The sequence below is a fragment of the Arvicola amphibius genome, chromosome 7 (genome assembly GCF_903992535.2).
Source record: "Arvicola amphibius chromosome 7, mArvAmp1.2, whole genome shotgun sequence".
Taxonomy (NCBI): domain Eukaryota; kingdom Metazoa; phylum Chordata; class Mammalia; order Rodentia; family Cricetidae; genus Arvicola; species Arvicola amphibius.
The window spans coordinates 76,302,799-76,320,753 of record NC_052053.1 but is presented as its reverse complement, the minus strand read 5'-3'; the positions used below and the strand labels follow the sequence as shown (position 1 = coordinate 76,320,753).

The 17,955-nt window shown below is 49.7% G+C and overlaps 1 protein-coding gene across 2 annotated transcripts in view; it reads right to left on the bottom strand.

Annotated features, from left to right (window-relative positions):
* Syne3 (spectrin repeat containing nuclear envelope family member 3) overlaps positions 1-17,955 on the bottom strand; it is an 81,574-nt gene that overhangs the window by 44,557 nt on the left and 19,062 nt on the right. Inside the window, exon 2 of one of the 2 annotated variants that reach the window (XM_038337983.2) lies at positions 2,337-2,494. In XM_038337983.2, coding sequence (XP_038193911.1) covers positions 2,337-2,480 — 144 coding nt within the window. In that variant the 5' untranslated portion in view covers positions 2,481-2,494. Of the gene's footprint in view, positions 1-2,336; positions 2,495-17,955 lie in introns of those variants that run through there. The other variant, XM_038337984.1, reaches the window with a different exon arrangement.

The window sequence follows — 17,955 nt, the reverse complement described above, 5'->3', positions numbered from 1 at the left end:
GAACCCCGTGGCATGGGGGCTCCCTTCTGCAGGTTTTGCTTGGCACAAGGACCCTCACCAGCAAGCAGGGATCCCGGGAGGTTCAGCAAGACAGAAGCAGCAGCGTTACTTTGCTGGGTTGGGACAGTTGGTGACAAAGATGGGATACCAATTAGATGGAGAGAAGAAGGAAGAAGTAAAAGCTAGGACAATCCTAGCCAAAGGCTTCCCTCCACCCAGTCAACACCAGTTGACCATGGGCTAGGCATGGCGCTGGACAGTGTGGCCCATTCTGGGATTTCCAGGCAGGACAGTGGGAAGGCAGCAGACAAGAGAATCCCAGACACTGGTGAAAAAGAACCACCTGGGAGCTCAAAGAAGAACTGGGAAAAATCCAAAAGGGCTTCTTGGAGGAGGCAGCATTGATGCCGCATGTGGAAATGGTGGGAAAGGCGGAGAGGTGAAAGTGGAGAAGCAAGACATAACTTGGGATGCACACACCCAGCTTCTGGAGATCAGACCCCAGAGAAGGCTGAGGCGCTCCTGATAGGGAAGAGGCCTGGAAGCTGGTAAGAGATCTGAGGATGAGACTCAAGGGCAGGCCCCAGAAGGCTGGAAACGAGAGAGTGAGGAGAATGAGACACAGACATTTGGGAGAGAATCTGAGAGCCCTGTGACCACAAGCATGGCCCATTGTCCTAGCCCATAGCATGCAGATGGTCCTCCCACTACCAGGGCTGGGCCCTTACACACACACACACACACACACACAAACACACACACACACACATACACACACACAAACATACACACTTACAAGCTCACACAACTGACCTTACACACAAGCATATGAACACAGACACAAACACACACATGTACACACACACACACACCAGTCTAGAAAACAGTTCCTCCTATGTCCTTCTTGGCCCTCAATCGCAACCTGCCAGCCTGCCAGCAGGTGCAGGGTTTCACATGACAGGCAGCTGAGGAATGGCAGGGGAGGACAGGGGTGCTGATGGGCAGCAAGGCACCAGGAAGCCAGTATTCATTTCACATGCTCACTCACGCCAACTGATGGGTTTTCTGAGGAGATGCAATGAGTTCATGGGCAAAGGCTCAGTGATGGGAAATAGAGGAGGGCATTGGTTTGGGAGGGGGAACAACAATAGGGGGGGTATTAGACGAGGGGATTTCTTTTTTTTTTTTTTTTTTTTTTTTTTTGGTTTTTCGAGACAGAGTTTCTCTGTGGCTTTGGAGCCTGTCCTGGAACTAGCTCTTGTAGACCAGGCTGGCCTCGAACTCACAGAGATCCGTCTGCCTCTGCCTCCCGAGTGCTGGGATTAAAGGCGTGCGCCACCACCGCCCGGCGACAGGGAGGATTTCTAATGCTGGGAGAGGCTTAGTTTTCCTTTGGTAGACAATGGGAGCCGCAGAGAGTTTCAGAGGAAGCCAACAGAAGACTCTTGATGGTCAGCCTCAACTGTCATCGTGGCTGCTTTGAGAGTTACCTGGGAGATTGGCAAAGCACACCTCTGAGGGTGTCTGTGAGGGCTCTGACCAAACCAACACACATGTGCCTATGTATGTATGCTACATGTGTATCCACAGAGGCCGAAAGAGTTTCTGATCCCCTGGAGCTGGAGTTACAGGCTGTTATAAGCTGCCCAACATGGGTGCTGGGAATTGAACTCAGGTCCTCGGAAAGAACGGCAAGTACCCTTAACTGCTGAGCCATCTCTCCAGACTCCTCCCACTTTTTTAATAATTTATTTTGTCTTTAGTTATGTGTACATGTGTCTGTGTGAGGGTCCGTGTGAGTGCAGGTGCCTACAGAGACCAGAAGACCACAGATCCCCTACAGCTAGAGTTACAGGTGGCTGTGGGCTACCAGACAGGAATGCTGGGAACTGAACTCTAATCCTCTGCGGGATGACCTACTTAGAGCTGAGGCATCTCTCCAGCTTCAAACCAGCGGTTTGTAATTGCTCCCCACTGAGGGTAGAAGTGAGCCAATGCAGGCCCAACAGAAGCCTTGGATTTGAGAGGTGGGTAATGGGCAGGGGCAAGCCTGGGCCAACAGGGGTAGGTGACCCTCCTAGATGTGAGGATGCCCACCCTGGTCTGGAAGGAGGGGCATCTTGTGACAAGCAACCAGGTCATCTTGTAGAACTTTCTGAAAGATCAGAACCTCAGTCTCAGTCCCAAACTACCTTCTCAGAATGCATATTTAAGCAAAATGACCAGGACATCTAAACCCAGGTCAGGGTGTGAACAACTCGATAGACCCTCAGCTAGAGCAGAAGGGAGACGGCCAACCCCAGCACCAGCACCAGCGAAGCCGGATCACTGCCTACCTCCGTCTCACGCAACCGTGCTTCCAGGGCGGCTCGGGGCCCCTGTGTGTTGTCATTGACCTGGAGCTGCTCCTGTACCACCTTCATCCACGCCTGGGCATCCTCCACACTTCTGTCAAAGTCCTCTTGGGGCTGCTGCGTCATGGCACCTGAGAAGACTGGGAAAGAGCACATGAAGTCAGAGCGATGGAGAGACCCCAGACAGCAGACACAGCATACCAGTACCCGCCCCAATTATTCTCGCTACTTGACACAGCTGTCAATCTTAAAGTGCCCAGAGCTTGAAATGGGCAGGGAGAAAGCAGGTATAGCCTCTGCTGGGTGAGCAGTCGGCTGGTAGAGACTTTCCCTTGTCACAGTTTCCCTGCCCCGTTCTCTAGCTTGGGAGCAAGGTGGTTCCTACCTACATTCTCAGGCCCTCCACAAAAGACTCTCAAAGCTCACAGACAGAGAAGGTGAAACCCAAAACAAGCCTGATTTGAATGAATCCAAGCCTTCAACTGAAAGAATATTGTCTCTGGCATCAGCCGAATCCACAGAAACCCAGAACATTCCTGAAATCAACATGGCTAGGAGAAGGCTATGTGAGCTTAGATTGTCCCTATGTCACACCAGCATGGGTCTCCAGCAATTCACGTTTGTGTCCCTCTGTGGTGGCGGGGCGGGGGGTGGTCCTCACAGACACAGGTACGCAGCTGACCCAGCCCGTCTGATAAAGGCCACCTGTTCCTTAGTGACACCTGCCAGCTGGGGCAAACCGCCCACCCACACCAATCCCCTGAGCTAGGTGGCTCCTAACCTCATCCTGCACCGTGAACACAAAGTCTCAGAATTTCTCATCCAGCGTTTGTAAAATCCCATTAAGCTGGGACAAAACGCTTTTTTGCATTCCGGATCTAGGTGTCAGCTAACAGTGACTATAACTTGTTTTGGATGAAGGTTATTCACATCCACATTCCATGGCAAGGGATTGGTTCTGATTTATCTGCCAGTCTCCCATGAAGCCTGGCAAAGAAAGCCCAAGGTTCCTGGAAGAAGCAGCCCAGAATGGGCACCCCACGATAACACGCAACACCTCCCCCCCCCTTTTTCTCGTTTTTTTTTTTTTTTTTTTTTTTTTTTTGGTTTTTCGAGACAGGGTTTCTCTGTGGCTTTGGAGCCTGTCCTGGAACTAGCTCTTGTAGACCAGGCTGGTCTCGAACTCACAGAGATCCGCCTGCCTCTGCCTCCCGAGTGCTGGGATTAAAGGCGTGCGCCACCGCCGCCCGGCCTCGTTGTTTTGTTTTATTGCGGATGCTGGGGATGGAACACAGGAGTGTGCACCTGCTAAAGAAACACCCTCCCATGGAGCTGTATCCCAGCCATGCTGCTATTTAAAGTGGCAAAATCCATAGGACATGAGAGTATAAGGTGCCCATAGGGCAGGAAGTAAGATAGAGCTCTAAAGAGAGGGGAACAAGAGAGGGTGAAAGGCAGGAAGAAGATAAAGTATCTAAAATATTACATACTCTATCCCATATGTAAAATCTGTAATTATATCACACACATACACACATGTGATGGAAACAGAAGGGAGACTATTTGGGATGATGAAGGAACCAATGGGGGGGTATAAAGAGGATGGGAAGGGGAGTGGGGAGGGGAGCAAAGAACAATGATAAATGTGAATGAAAGGTCATATGAACCATGGATCATGAAATGTATTATTCTATATGCTAACTAAAAAAAAACAATAAAAATAAGGTGGCTAATTGAAAGGAAGCTAGAAGCCACCTCCACGCCCAGTTACGGGGACTTAGTGGCATGTTTTATGGTATATGGTATACGTGCACTTGACACTCTACAGACATCCACAGAATCTGAGTGTAGAAGGAACTTGTGGAAGCAAACACTGAGGGTGCAGTACCAAGAAATGAGGCAAGATTTATATTTATTTGTATTTAGCAGCTACAACCCTACACCTAACAAGACTGAAACAACCAACTGGGGACCAGAGCGATGGCTCAGCCGTTTAGAGCATTGGCTGCTCTGGCAAGAGGACCTGAGTTCAGTTCCCAGCACCTACATGGTAACTCACAACCACCCATTACTTGAGCTCTAGGGGTGTCTGGCGCCCTCTTCTGGCCTACTCGGGTACTGCATGCACATGCACATACATAAGCAGGAAAAAAAAGAAATCTTTTAAAAAAATCAACACTAAAAAGAAAAAATAAACATCACTATATAAAAATGTTAGGGACTCCACATTACTGAGCCCATGTGACTAAGTTAGAGTTGAGGGTGTGTAGAAGTAGCCTAGCCTCTCAAAGTCCTGACATTTCTTCCATGCAGAGCCACCATAAAGAGAGACCTCAGAAGTTACTTGGCAAAGGACAACTATCCATGCCAAGATCACCACTGACAGATTTTCCCCTTCTCTTATATTTGTTTGTTTGGTTGGTTGGTTTTGAGACAGGGTTTCTCTGTATAACTTTGGTCCCTGTCCTGGAACTAGCTCTTGTGGGCCAGGTTGTCCTCGAACTCACAGAGATCCACCTGCCTCTGCCTCTTGAGTGCTGGGATTAAAGGCATGCGCCACTACTGCCCAACCCCTTTATTTATCTTTTTAAATTAAACATATGTATACATATGTTATGTGCGTGTGAACATGGGAGCCTGCAGAGGCCAGAGTTGTCAGATCCTATGGAGCTGGAATTATGTGTGGTGGTGAGCCTCCTGCCATGGGTGCTGGGAATCGATCTCAGGTCCTCTGGAAGAGCAGTGCTCCTAACTGCTGACACATCTCTCTAGTCCATCCTTTCCTTATTTCAACCTCACAAAATTTTGTGAACATTTTCAGGAAAGAGCAACCATCATTTTATGATTTAAAAAAAATAAGCAAAACCTTTTCTGAACATGACTGAATCACTCCAAAAGCCTTGGCTGGGAATCTGGCTGGCCTCAATCCCCATGGCACTGGGTGGAGGAATTTGTGGCAGACAAAGAAACACAGACAAAGGCCAGGCTAGCCGTGCAGGGCCAAAGGACATGGGCATGGGCGGGTGGTGCAGAACAGGCCGCATGCCAGGAGTGCCTGCTGCCCATTCAGGGCTCAGCCCCAATGTGCTGCTTCTCTTTTAGCGCTGTTTTGATGTTTTTCTAGAAACTTAATACACACCTGCAGCCACTCCCTGTCTCTCGGGGCTTCTTTTGAAGGTGTCTTCACATGTGTTAGCCTAGACATTGGTTCTTTGCGGCTCTGAATGGCTGTCTAGTAGCTGGTCTTGTCTAACTTCCAAGAATTCTGCTTTTATTTTTACGAAGCCAGGAATGCAGAGACAGAAAATCATCCCCAGCACCTCAGAGGACAGGAGTTCTTTGATCACCAGAGCAGAGGGTCTAGGGGAGCCCTTTCAAGGGCTGTGCGGACAGAGCAAAGCATGCCAGCTTGGCGACCGGTAATGTACTTCTCAGCAGGCAGGGCTCAACCCAGCCTCAGGTGGCACTCACACTGGCTGGTGAGGCTGCCGGTAGAGTTCGGGAGATCAGAACCTCTTGAACAAAGCTGCCCCACCCAGGAATTTAATTAACACAGCACCCAGCCCACCTGGGTGGTAGCCCCAGCAGTAAAGAAATAGACACAGTCCTGGCAGCGGTCAGGAGAGACAGCCGCCCACAGAACATGTGTGGCTGCGGGAGGGTAAGCTCCTTCCCATGTGCAAAGAATTGAAGGAAACCAGCCATAGTACGACTCAGTTACCAAACATAGAAAATCGTATCTGGGAGGGACGGGGACACACACACACACACACACACACACTCTACTCCTATTACTACTACATTAACACAATCACCTGACTTAACCATGGATCTGCAACTGAAATAATATTGGACAAAAACAACACTTGGAGACATGTGTGACAGCTGCACCGTTAACTAAAAATATACGTGAGAGAATGCCAGGCCCTGCGAATAGCAGGGGTCTTCACTGCTGCCTGTGTGCACGGAGGAAAGCCATCTGCTCAGGGTCAAGTTGAAGTAAGGGTGGAGTCAGCGTCCCATCTAAGATCACAGGTCTCTGAGTTCTACCCAGGGGCTTCGTCAGTACAAAGACCCTTATGGGACAGCCTGAAGTTTAGCTAATGGGAGGAGACTATCTCTGCAAGCAAATGTAAGGAGTTGACAGCTGAAGCTGGGTGGTGGTGGCGCATGCCTTTAATCCCAGCACTCGGGAGGCAGAGACAGGTGGATCTCTGTGAGTTCAAGGCCAGTCTGGTCTACAAGAGCTAGTTCCAGAAGAGGCTACAATGCTACAGAGAAACCCTGTCTTGAACCCCCCCCCAAAAAAAAGAAGAGAAGAAGATGAAGAAGGAGGAGAAGGAGGAGGAAGAAGAAGAGGAGTAGGAGGAAGAAGAGGAGGAGGAAGAGGAGGAGGAGGAGGAGGAGGAGGAGGAGAAGAAGAAGGAGGAGAAGAAGAAGAAGAAGAAGAAGAAGCAGAAGAAGAAGAAGAAGAAGAAGAAGAAGAAGAAGAAGAAGAAGAAGAAGAAGAAGAAGAAGAAGAAGAAGACAGACAGACGAAAAAGCAAACAGCAAAAGGCTGGAGAGATGGCTGAGGGGTTAAGAGCACTCACTGCTCTAGTAAAGAACCCCAGGTTTGGTTCCCAGCACCAACAGGGCAGCTAGGAACTTAGCAGTTCGCAACTATCTCTAACTAGTTTCAGGGGATCTGATGCTTTGTGTGGTCTCTATGGGCACCAAACACAAACACAGTGCACACACAAGTGCACATACATGCAGGACAGGCAGTCACTTGTACACTATCCTGGTGGTCAACTTGACAACATCTGGAATTAACCAAAACAGGGCAAACCTGTGTTCTGAAGTTGGGAAGACCCACTTTTAATCCAGATCTTTTGAGGTGGGAAGACCCACCTTTAATCTGGGCCACATCTGCTGAAACCAAGGACACAGAGAAGGAAGCTCCCTCTCCGCCTGCTCGCCCTCACTCTCACTGGCAAGTCCATTCCTTCACTGCATTAGGGCCCACTTCTTTGGGACTCCAGTGCATACTGAAGATCAGCTGAGAGCCCAGCCTCATGGACTAATAACTACTGGATTCTTGTACTTACTGTTGGGAGCCAACAGTTGTTGAACTGGCCAGATCACAGCCTGTAAGTCACTCTTAATAAATCCCGAGTGTGTGTGTGTGTGTGTGTGTGTGTGTGTGTGTGTGTAAGTATATATGTATGGGATTATATGCATATTAAATATATATTAACATATATGCCTTAACCTCCCAAGTGGAATAGTATTTTTTTTTTGTTTTTGTTTTTCGAGACAGGGTTTCTCTGTAGCTTTGGAGCCTGTCCTGGAACTAGCTCTTGTAGACCAGGCTGGTCTCGAACTCACAGAGATCCGCCTGCCTCTGCCTCCCGAGTGCTGGGATTAAAGGCGTGCGCCACCGTCGCCCGGCGTGGAATAGTATTTTTAAAAGAAACTGTGCTCACTATAACTTGTTGGACACTTTATGAAAAACTAGAAGGAGCTTGAAGGTCTCAAACATGAACACAGCAAGCAGAAGGCCACTGAGCACAACAGATGATGCTGGGCACAGGAGAGGGACGTTGGGACAGGAGAGGGATGCTGGGCACAGGAGAGGATGCTGGGCACAGGGGAGGGATGCTGGGCACAGGGGAGGGATGCTGGGCACAGGGGAGGGATGCTGGGCACAGAAGAGGGACGTTGGGCACAGCAGAAGGATGCTGGACACAGGAAAAGATGCTGGGTACAACATAGGGACCCTGGAACAGGAGAAGGATGCTGGGCACAGCACACCTTGTATACATGCACTGAATTTGAATACTGTATACATAAATAAAGGTACTATATGTGTCAATCAAAAGAAAACATAAAATTAAATGACAGTTTAAAAGAATGCTTTCCCAGGGTGGGAGAGATCACTCAGAGGTAAAAGCACATACTGCTTTTGCAGAGAACCTGAATTCAGTTCCCAGCACCCACATTGGGCAGCTCACAACCACCTGCACCTCCAGTTCTAGAGGAATCCTACACCTCTGGCCTCAATGGACACCGTGCTCACATGTACATACCCACACATACACATAATAAAAATAAAATCTTTTTCAAAATGCCTTTGGAGAATCTAGTAGATTCCAAATATATTTCAAGTAAATCCATTACATGTGGTCTATTTTTTTAAAATTAATAAACATCTTTTCCTCTTAGTTTCCAACTGCTCTCTCCACCCATGTTTGTGGATTTCTGTGCCGTCTGAACAGTTTCCTGGGGGTCTGTTCATGGCATCCACATGGACGGAACGGAACAAAGGAACTAAGAAGCTGCCAGAGGACTAAAGGGACCCAGAGATCAGCCATTAGGCTGCAAAGAAAAGAAGATGGTTGACAATATCTGTGTTTGAGGCAGCAGGAAGGAATAAGCCTGTAAGCAACACCCCTCCATGGCCTCTGCATCAGCTTCTGCCTCCAGGTTCTTGTCCTGTGTGAGTTCCTGTCCTGACGTCCTTTGATGATGAACAGTGATACAGAAGTATAAGCCAGATAAACCCTTTCCTCCCCAACTTGCTTTTAAGGTCGCGGTGTTTCATAGCAACAAAACCCTGACGAAGACAATGACTATAGGCACAGTTGGGTTGGGGAGGAGCAGCTAGGAGGGACTAGGCCAGAACAAAGCACACTGCCCATTTAAAGGCTCCCTTTATCCTGATTCTGGCCCTCAGAGCGAAGGACTGAGCTGCAATTTGGTATCAAGGGACCAGTCTTGCAGGAAGGGCAGGGTTCATGGCATTGACAAGATTGCCCAACGTGGCCTGGAGCTCCACATCCTGTCTGCTGGGGTCAGTTAGACCTCCTCCTTCTCCTTTCCTTTTTCCAAACTGAAGTTGCAGGCCCTACTTGGCTCTGTAGTGCTGCTGGTAAGGGCTGAACCCCTGGCCCCAATCCCCTCATGCTGGTTAGTGTTTTTTTTTTTTTTTTTTTTTTTTTTTTGGTTTTTCGAGACAGGGTTTCCCTGTGGCTTTGAAGCCTGTCCTGGAACTAGCTCTTGTAGACCAGGCTGGTCTCGAACTCACAGAGATCCGCCTGCCTCTGCCTCCCAAGTGCTGGGATTAAAGGCGTGCGCCACCACCGCCCGGCCTGGTTAGTGTTTTTGTCAACTTGGCATGAGTTGGGGTCATCCAAAAAGAGGAAACCTCATTTGAGAAAATGGCTCCCTCAGACTGACCTGCAGGCACATCTGTGGGACATTTTCTTGATTAATGATTGATGTAGGAGGGTCTAGCCCACTGTGGGTGGTGTCTCCCAGGGCAGGTGGTCTTGGGATGGTATAGGAAAGCAGGCTGAGCAAGCCAAGAGAAGCAAGCGCTTCTCCATGGTCTCTGCTTCATGTCCTGCCTCTAGTTCCTGCCCTGACTTCTTCCCTTGTACTATAACCTGCAGCCAAATACACCCTTTCCTTCCCAAGTAGCTTTTGGTATTTATCACAACAATTGAAAGTAAACTAAGACAGACAGACAGACAGACAGACAGACACACACACACACACACACACACACTACCCTAATGGCCCTTCCTACAATTTGCTGGGCACTCACTGGCATGCCCTGCAGTATTGCTTGCCCTCCAGTTTGTTGAGGGCACCCCTAAAACACTACACCATACACCCTCAAATAAAGCAAGGGCCAAAGTTGGGCTCCCAATGTAACAATGCATGTCCGGCATTATCAGTCCCTTTCTGCAGTGGGGGAAACAAAGTCAGAGAAGCACAGACCCTGGTCGGAAGCAGTGATTCTAGATTCACAGTGGGAACAGCTGCAGCGAGCATTTCCCAGGCATCTTTCACGTGCCCAGCTCTAGAGCAGTGGTTCTCAACCTGTGGGTCGTGACTCCTTTGGGACCATCAGAAAACAGATATATACAGTACGATTCATAACAGCAGAAAAACTATCATTATAAAATAGCAATGAAATAATTTTATGGTTGGAGGGTCACCACAACATGAGGAACTGTAATAAGAGGTCACAGCATTAGGAAGGTTGAGAACCACTGCTCTGTAGGGAGGGTTTGTATCTATCCACTTATTCACCCTACAAAGGTCATGAAGGCACTGACTAATCTCCTTACTGTGGAGAAAAGAAAACTGGAGTCCGTGGATACTAAAAACCCTGCAAGTGTCACGGACAGGGAATCCAGGACAACTCGAGTCTAAGCCGTTGTTCTTAGCCCTGAGTGCCACACAGCTTGCCTGCCATGGCCTGTACCAGGCTTCCACTGAGAGCCGACAAGTGATGTGGGGAGCTGGGGCAGCCAGCCCTCCGTGGGCCGTCTTCAGAGACCTGGGTTTTGGACAGGCTCTATGGGGGCAGCCAGGCCCCTCAGGCTTCCCACACGGGCCTCTTCTACCCTGTACCCACCCTGAAGGTATGGAGAGATCATGACCAAGGAAACCAAGGTCCTGCAGTGGCCCTCTGAGAAGTTACTTCCTGATGCTCCTGCCTGGTCACCCTAACTGGGCCCCACACACACTGACCCTGAGTCCTAAGGGGCATGCTCCCTGGGCTGTGACTCACCAGACTCTGCAGTGACTCAGTCCTTCCCCGCCACACATGGTTCCCACCCTTCCATTCTGCTTCCCTCTGGCCTCTTCTACAAAGATAGAATTTCATGATCTGAGCTGCAGCTGGTTTTAATCCTAAAGCTTCTCCAAGTGTGCTGTCGGAAGGCTCCCTTCCTCTGCGTCAAGGGGGATGGTGGAGGGTGCTGCAGAGAGGCAGCCATCCAGAGTGCCAAGGGACAGTCCTTGGGAGTCTTTTTCATGGTGTTAACAGGAGGTGATTCTAAGAACAGAGTGTAAAAAGGAGGAAGGGGCAAGCCCAGGGAGTGTGAACTAGCTATTGAACCAGGCACCTAGATGCTACCCCATTAACCTTACACCCCTCCAGGGCAGCAGAACCTAGAGTTAGGAATAACCCCAATGCTTTTAGCCCATTTTGGAGGTAATAAAACAAGAGTTGATAGGCTAAGGGACTGAGGGAAATGAGTGCAAGCTTTGGCTAAGTGAGGCGCCACTACCATCCTAGTCCGCTAGGTATACGGTCAGCCCAATGTCCATGGCTTCCACATCAATAGATGCAGCCAACTGCAATGGTCTTTTTTTTTCTGAGACATAATCTCACTATGTAAAGCTTGGTTGGCTTAGAACTCACTCTGTAGACTAGGCTGGCCTTAAACTCATAGAGATCCTCCTGCCTCTGCTTCCAGAGAGGTGGAATTAAAGGTGTATGCCACCATCCTTGGCCTCAGCCTTGCTGTTGCTGTTCTAAGTTGCATTTGAGCTGGGCACAGTAGTGCACACCTGCAATCCCAAAACGTGGGGGGTGGAGACAGGAGGATCAGGAGTTCAATGTCATCCTCAGCAACAAACCAAGTTTGATGTCGGTCTGGGCCAGATGAGGCTCTCCCTGTCTCAGCACCCCTCCACCACTAACAACAACAACAACAACAGTAAAAACTCTTGCGTTCATCAGCTAGTTCATTCCTGCAATCCCAGCACATAGGAGGTTAATGCAGGAGGATTGCTACATGTTTGGGGCTACCCGGGGCTATACAGTAACTTTCAGGCCCGTCTGAACTGCATAACAACACCCTGTCTCAAATAAATAAATAAATAAATAAAGCATATGCCTTTAACATTACAGGCCTTTTCTAGTCATTTCCTGACACATACAGTATAACAACTACCAAAAGCACACTGGTTGACTTTGTGGTTCGTGCATACAGGAGGATGCACCCACAGGTTCTATGGAAATACTATGCCATTTTATATAAGGGACTTGAGCATGGATAGATTTTGATATCCACTGGGGAGGGGGCAGGGTCCCTGAACGAATCCCCCAAGGATACTGAGAGATGACTGTCAACGGCTATCTAAGAAGCCCTGCTTTGAAAGAGAGTGATAAAGCTCCCTTCCTTTAAAGTCACTGAGAACACAGGCCAGCAACTGCTTTTACTAGCGTGTTCTGAAAGCAGCTTGAGATCAGCCCTCCCACCACAGATAACCAGTCCTTGGCTGTGAGGACTGGCTGCTGCTGGAGCCACTCCTTTCCCTGGATTGGCTCACTATAAAACAGCATCTTCAAGGAGCTGCCCCAAGCTCTCTATCAATAGACACAGGCGGGGGGATGCCACGATTCCTCCTGGGAAACTCTGACATTGACAACTTAAAGCCAAAATATAAGAAGCTAAGAAGGGAGAGGGGACAGGAGGGCCACTGTGGGCAGCCCTGGTGCAAGATGGGGCACCTCTGGTACGCGGTGGGGCTTCAAGGGCTTTACTATGGTTCCCGGAGTTTAGGTGCAATTAGTGCAGGCTCCAGGAGGACAACCCATCAGAAGCTGTGAAAGTCCTTAGGGGTTCCCTGGCAACGGGGCCAGCTGCTGACAGAGAGTGAGCAGAGTTCAGCAGGCATGGTACCAGCCATCTGCTGGAGGCCAGATCATGCTAAGGTGGGCGCTGGAACTGACTGGGATGTGGACTGGCCCATCCTAGGCCGATGCCAGCCAATCAACACAGCTGGGCTTCACAAGAGGGCACATTAAATGCCTATATTTTACACTGAAGGTAGCCATGTGTATATACATATACATACGCATGCATACACACACACACTCTCTGAAGACCAACGGGCTAGGACAGTGGCACCCTACCCTCAAACCCCTTAGAAGCCTTTAGAAGTCCTGCTGAATCAAACTTCCAGAACTTACTCATCAGAGTCTAAAATAGTGGGATGGGGGCTGGAGAGATGACTCAGCAGTCAAGAGCACTGGCTGCTCTTCCAGAGGACCTGAGTCAGATTCTCAGCACCCACATGGAGGTTCACAACCTTCTATGAATGCAGCTCTGGGGAATCCCTCTTCTGGCCTCTGTGGGCACTGAATGGTAGAATATTCAAACACTTAAACAAAGGAGCAGGACAGAAATAGGAGAGAGAGAGAGGGAGAGAGAGAGAGAGAGAGAGAGAGAGAGAGAGAGAGAGAGAGAGAGAGAGAGAGAGAGAGAGAATGAGTTGGTATGCATGGAGGCCAGAGAAAACCTTGGTACTGCCCCCTTTGAAATCATCCACCTGGAATTCTCCAAGTAGGCCAGACTGGCTAGCCAGTGAGACCTGGTATCCACCTGCCTCCACCTCCCCACTACCGGGATTACAAGCATTTGCCTGGCTTCCCTGAGCCATTGCCTCTTCCCTATGTGTGCATTCCCGACTACTAATGCGCATTTCAGGATGACCAAGGCTCTGGAAGGACAGGGCTTTTTCCAGCTGTGTGTGCAGCTGTCCCCATCATATGTACGATGTGAGGGGCTACCCGGCCTTGCCTGGCTTGAGTAAGCATGAGCTAGGGAGAGAAACAGGAACTCAGTCACATCTGCCTTTGCTCCTGCACTCTGGCCTACAGGGCCTTAGCCATTTCTCTTCCAGAACACAAAGCAGACTTCCTCCCTGGGAGGAAAACAGCACAGCCAGGCTCCAAGTACCATCTCCAGACTCTAATGGCTGTCACTACAGGAAGCTTCTAGTAGATTCTGTGGAGTAATCAGTGGTCTTGAGTGCTGTTCTCTGGCTCCGCAGAGGCACTGGAGGTCACCTGAGGAGCTGGCTGCTGTCCAAGACGGCAAGGCTCCCTGATGTCACCTCCCTATGGCAACCATGTCTCCCAGACCTTGACCTTCCAGAACTCTTAAACTCCAGTTTTTGTTGCCTCTGCCTCCAGCAAATTGTCTCCCCCATTCCCAAGCAGCTCTGAGGAAAAGGCACCAGCAGAGTCCCATTTGGGAAGTATGGTCAGGGGAGCAGACAAAGTTAGATAGAGCCACTCTTACAATGTGGAGAGAAGGGAATCCTGGGTAAGCAGTTCTGTCCTGTCCACCCCTCAGCAGGAAACACAGCGCTCACATGCCAAATATGCAAAAGGAATATCCAAGGGCCTACCTGGGCTGGGAGGACAGTTCCCCAGTCCTGGCCTGTGCTCCCCTATGAAGTCCTGACTCAGCAAGGTAGAGTCATCAGGGAAGTCACATCCTGTCCCCACAGGGGTCCAGCTCCAGCATCCCTGTGCTCACTCTTCTCACTGGTACTATTTGGTACTGGGAGTGGAGGCACATGCCAAGCTAGCTCTGGCCCAACCCTCAGTAACTAACTCTGTCTCCCCAGGCAGGATTTTTACCTACATAAGGGGAAAGTCTCAGAACCCACTAGACCTGCCCGGCCAGCTAGCCACTTCCTGAGCCTATCCCATAAGACCTGTGCCTCCTCAAAGGACTGTCTGTGTACCACAGTGACCACGGACCCCTCACTGCATATCTCCCATTGAGACTCCAGATATATCAGCTCACTTTTTCTCTCCCGAACCCATCACAACTCCTTATTTCCCAAGACAGGGTCTTGCTATGTTGCCCACGGCTCAAACTCCAGGGCTCAACCTCTTGAGTATCTGGCACTACAGACATATGGCACCGTGCCAGCCTCATCTTACCAATGTTTTTACACTTGTGATCCAGTATACCCTTCCTGGGCTTCTGAGCGCAGAGATTCCACCATGCACTGCCCAAACCTGTCACCCGCCATGCTTCTTAGTGCGCTAGTGCCAGGCACTGGCTGAAGGCCAGGAGGATGAAGAGCTGTGTGATGGGGAGCAGGTAGCCAAGAGAAACCTGCTCCAGGTCCAGGGATGCTGCTTGCCAACTCGTTGGCTCTCTGAAGCCAAAATCAGGCACTCTGAGCCAACAGCCAAAAGGGTGTGAAGCCAGAAAAACAAACAGACTCACCCAATGTGCATCGGGCAATCTGAGCTCCAAAAGGCACCTCTCTGAGCTCGGTCCCACCCTCCTGCCGGCCCCCAGCAGCTCTCTCCAGAGGACCTGGACCACCATGTAGTTTTTGAGGCTGTCACAAACAGCATCAAGACGGAAGATCAACAACCTGCTCCACAGGCCTCTGAGCTCCCAGCTTGTGTGCCCAGGCGCCTGTAAGACTATAAACACACAGGAGGTCTTGCCCTGGCCTGCTCTGGTTCCAACACCTGCAACAGCAAGTACTCACAGAAATGTGTGGAGAGACGGCGAGACTGAAAATGAAGAGAGGAGCCTTTCCCCTCTTGCAGCTTAGTGGGTCTTCAAAATGGGCTCTCTACTATTTCATTCCTTAGTAAACAATTTCGACCAGTTCAGGAAGCCTGAAAAAGGCCAGAACCAGATGGACTTCAGCTAATTCTCTGTTTATCCCCAAGTAAGGGCTTCCTGAGGTCACAGATGGGGGAGCCCCCTCCACCAATGAGCTCTGAAGTCCAGTCTCTTCACAGCTGAAATCAGAGCAGTGCTTGCCACCTGGCTTCCAGGCCCTTCCAGATGGGTGAGCTGAGGGTGGAAAGGTTGCTGATAGGGGAAGGGGCACTTCAATCCCCTCAGGACATATTTCTAACAGACGCACTGGAAAAACTGGAAATGCTTGCAGCCCCAAGTCTGAAGGACTATCATTAGCATCTTCTGTTCTGACCTTCTAAAGGTTAAGTGTTACCAAGTTACAAGGCGTCCTAGCCCTGGGCTGGAAAACCATCAGCAGGGTGGCCTTAAAATGCTGCATTAAATGCTACATTGTTCCACCCTACAATTCCAGCCATTGTCCACAGCTCTCTCGCTGTTCTAGAAGCATCCTCATGAGGAGGATGCTATAATTAGGTCTATGTTATGAATACAGAAATGGAATGTTAAATAACCTGCTCACATGCCTGGAGAGCCAGGATGGAGGATGGATCAGTTTGGCTCTAGAAGTTTCCCTTAGCTGCTTGTTCAATATCCAGTTGGTCAGTAGTGGTCAAGTTGACCATCTGATGGGCAAGTAAAATAACAGCAGCTCTGGGAAGCAGGTGGTAGAGTGTTTCCCAGAAGTCCACTTCATGGTGGTCTGCCTTGTTCCTTGCTTCCATCTGCCCACCTTTGGGTCAAGATTTGCAGAGTGACCCCGTTAGTAGCACCTTGTGTTGCCATCCTACTCTGAATCTGCAGCCTTCAGTGCACAGGGCCAGCCAGCATGCCCCTACTAGTCCCTGGACTGCTAATCAATCAGCACGTGTCTCCTGCTCAGTGCACAAAGCCCCCATGCGTGTACGGTGACACAGAGGAGCTGGCCTGCTGCTGCTTACCCAGTGAGCACTCACTCACACTGACATCGCCTCCCACAGCCAGGCTGCGACCACCCCAGGTCTGACTGTGGTTCCAGGTCTCAGGCTGCAAGGTAGGTCTTCACGGCACAATAAAGCCCCTAACAAGCCAAGAAGAGGAAAGTTCTGGGTAATCCCTCATTCACGTCACATGGAAATCCTCTCTAGCTGGGCTGGAGTCTAGTCAAGAGAGTCACCCTGGGATCTTATTTTGAGATGACCTCTATGTAGCCAAGGCTAGCTTCAGACTGGAGATAGATCTGCTTCCATCTCCCAGAGCGCTGGGAGTACTGGTGTGCCACCCACATCTAACTTGCCAGGCTCACAGGACAGTGTAATAGGGGTAGAGCTACAGCTAGGATTCAATTGTGGCATAAAAGAAGCCTGGGCCTCTCTGGGGGGCGGTGTTCTAGTTCTTCACAAAGACCTGCAGATCAAGAAACAAGGACTCTGACACAGACAGATTCTTAGTTTCCATCAAGGGTGCCAAGAGCATTCACTGGAGAAAATAGGTTTTCAACGAAGCATGCAGGACATTACAGACAATAGTACGAAGCTGGAGCCCTTCTTCACACCATATACAAACCCCAACTCAAAGTGACCAAAGGATTAAATGTAGGAGCTGGAAACAAAATGTAGTAAAGCAATTAGGGGCAGGAGGACCAGGTGTTCATGGTCACCCTCAGCTACGCAACGAGCCAGCCTAGACTACGTGAGGTTAAAAACTGTGGGTCCTCAAGATGGCTTAGCAGGGCTGGGCATGGTGGCGCACGCCTTTAATCCCAGCATCCTGGAGGCAGAAGCTGGAGGATCTCTGTGAATTCGAGGCCAACCTGGTCTATACAGTGAGTTCCAGGACAGCCAGGTCTACACAGGGAGACCCAGTCTCAAAAAACAAGACAAACAAAAAGATGGCTCCAAACACACTTGCCACCAAATACTCTAAGTTTGATCCCCAGAGCCCACAGAGGGAAAAGAGAGAGCTATTTTTCACAGCTGTCCTCTGATCTCTACATACATGCTATGGAATGCATGAGTGTGAGCATACCACACACACACAACACACAAAAATACACACAGTAAATAAATAGATAAATGCATAAAAGAAAACTGCCCAGCCACACTCTGCATGCTCTCATGATCATCACTGACCTACAATTGCCCTGTCAAGGTCATCTATGTATGTCAGAGGAGGATCCTATAGTTTGGATAAAATGTTACAAGTTCCAGTTACAATAGCAAGCTCTTGCTGTTGCCAGCCTAGCAACAGTCACGTGTGTGCACACTGACAAGCTCACTGACTACCAGGGCTTGAGTAACCCTCAACCTTCCAGATGGAGAAACGAGGCTCAGAGAGGCCAGCTCTCCTTCCCAGACCAGTTAGTCACTGCG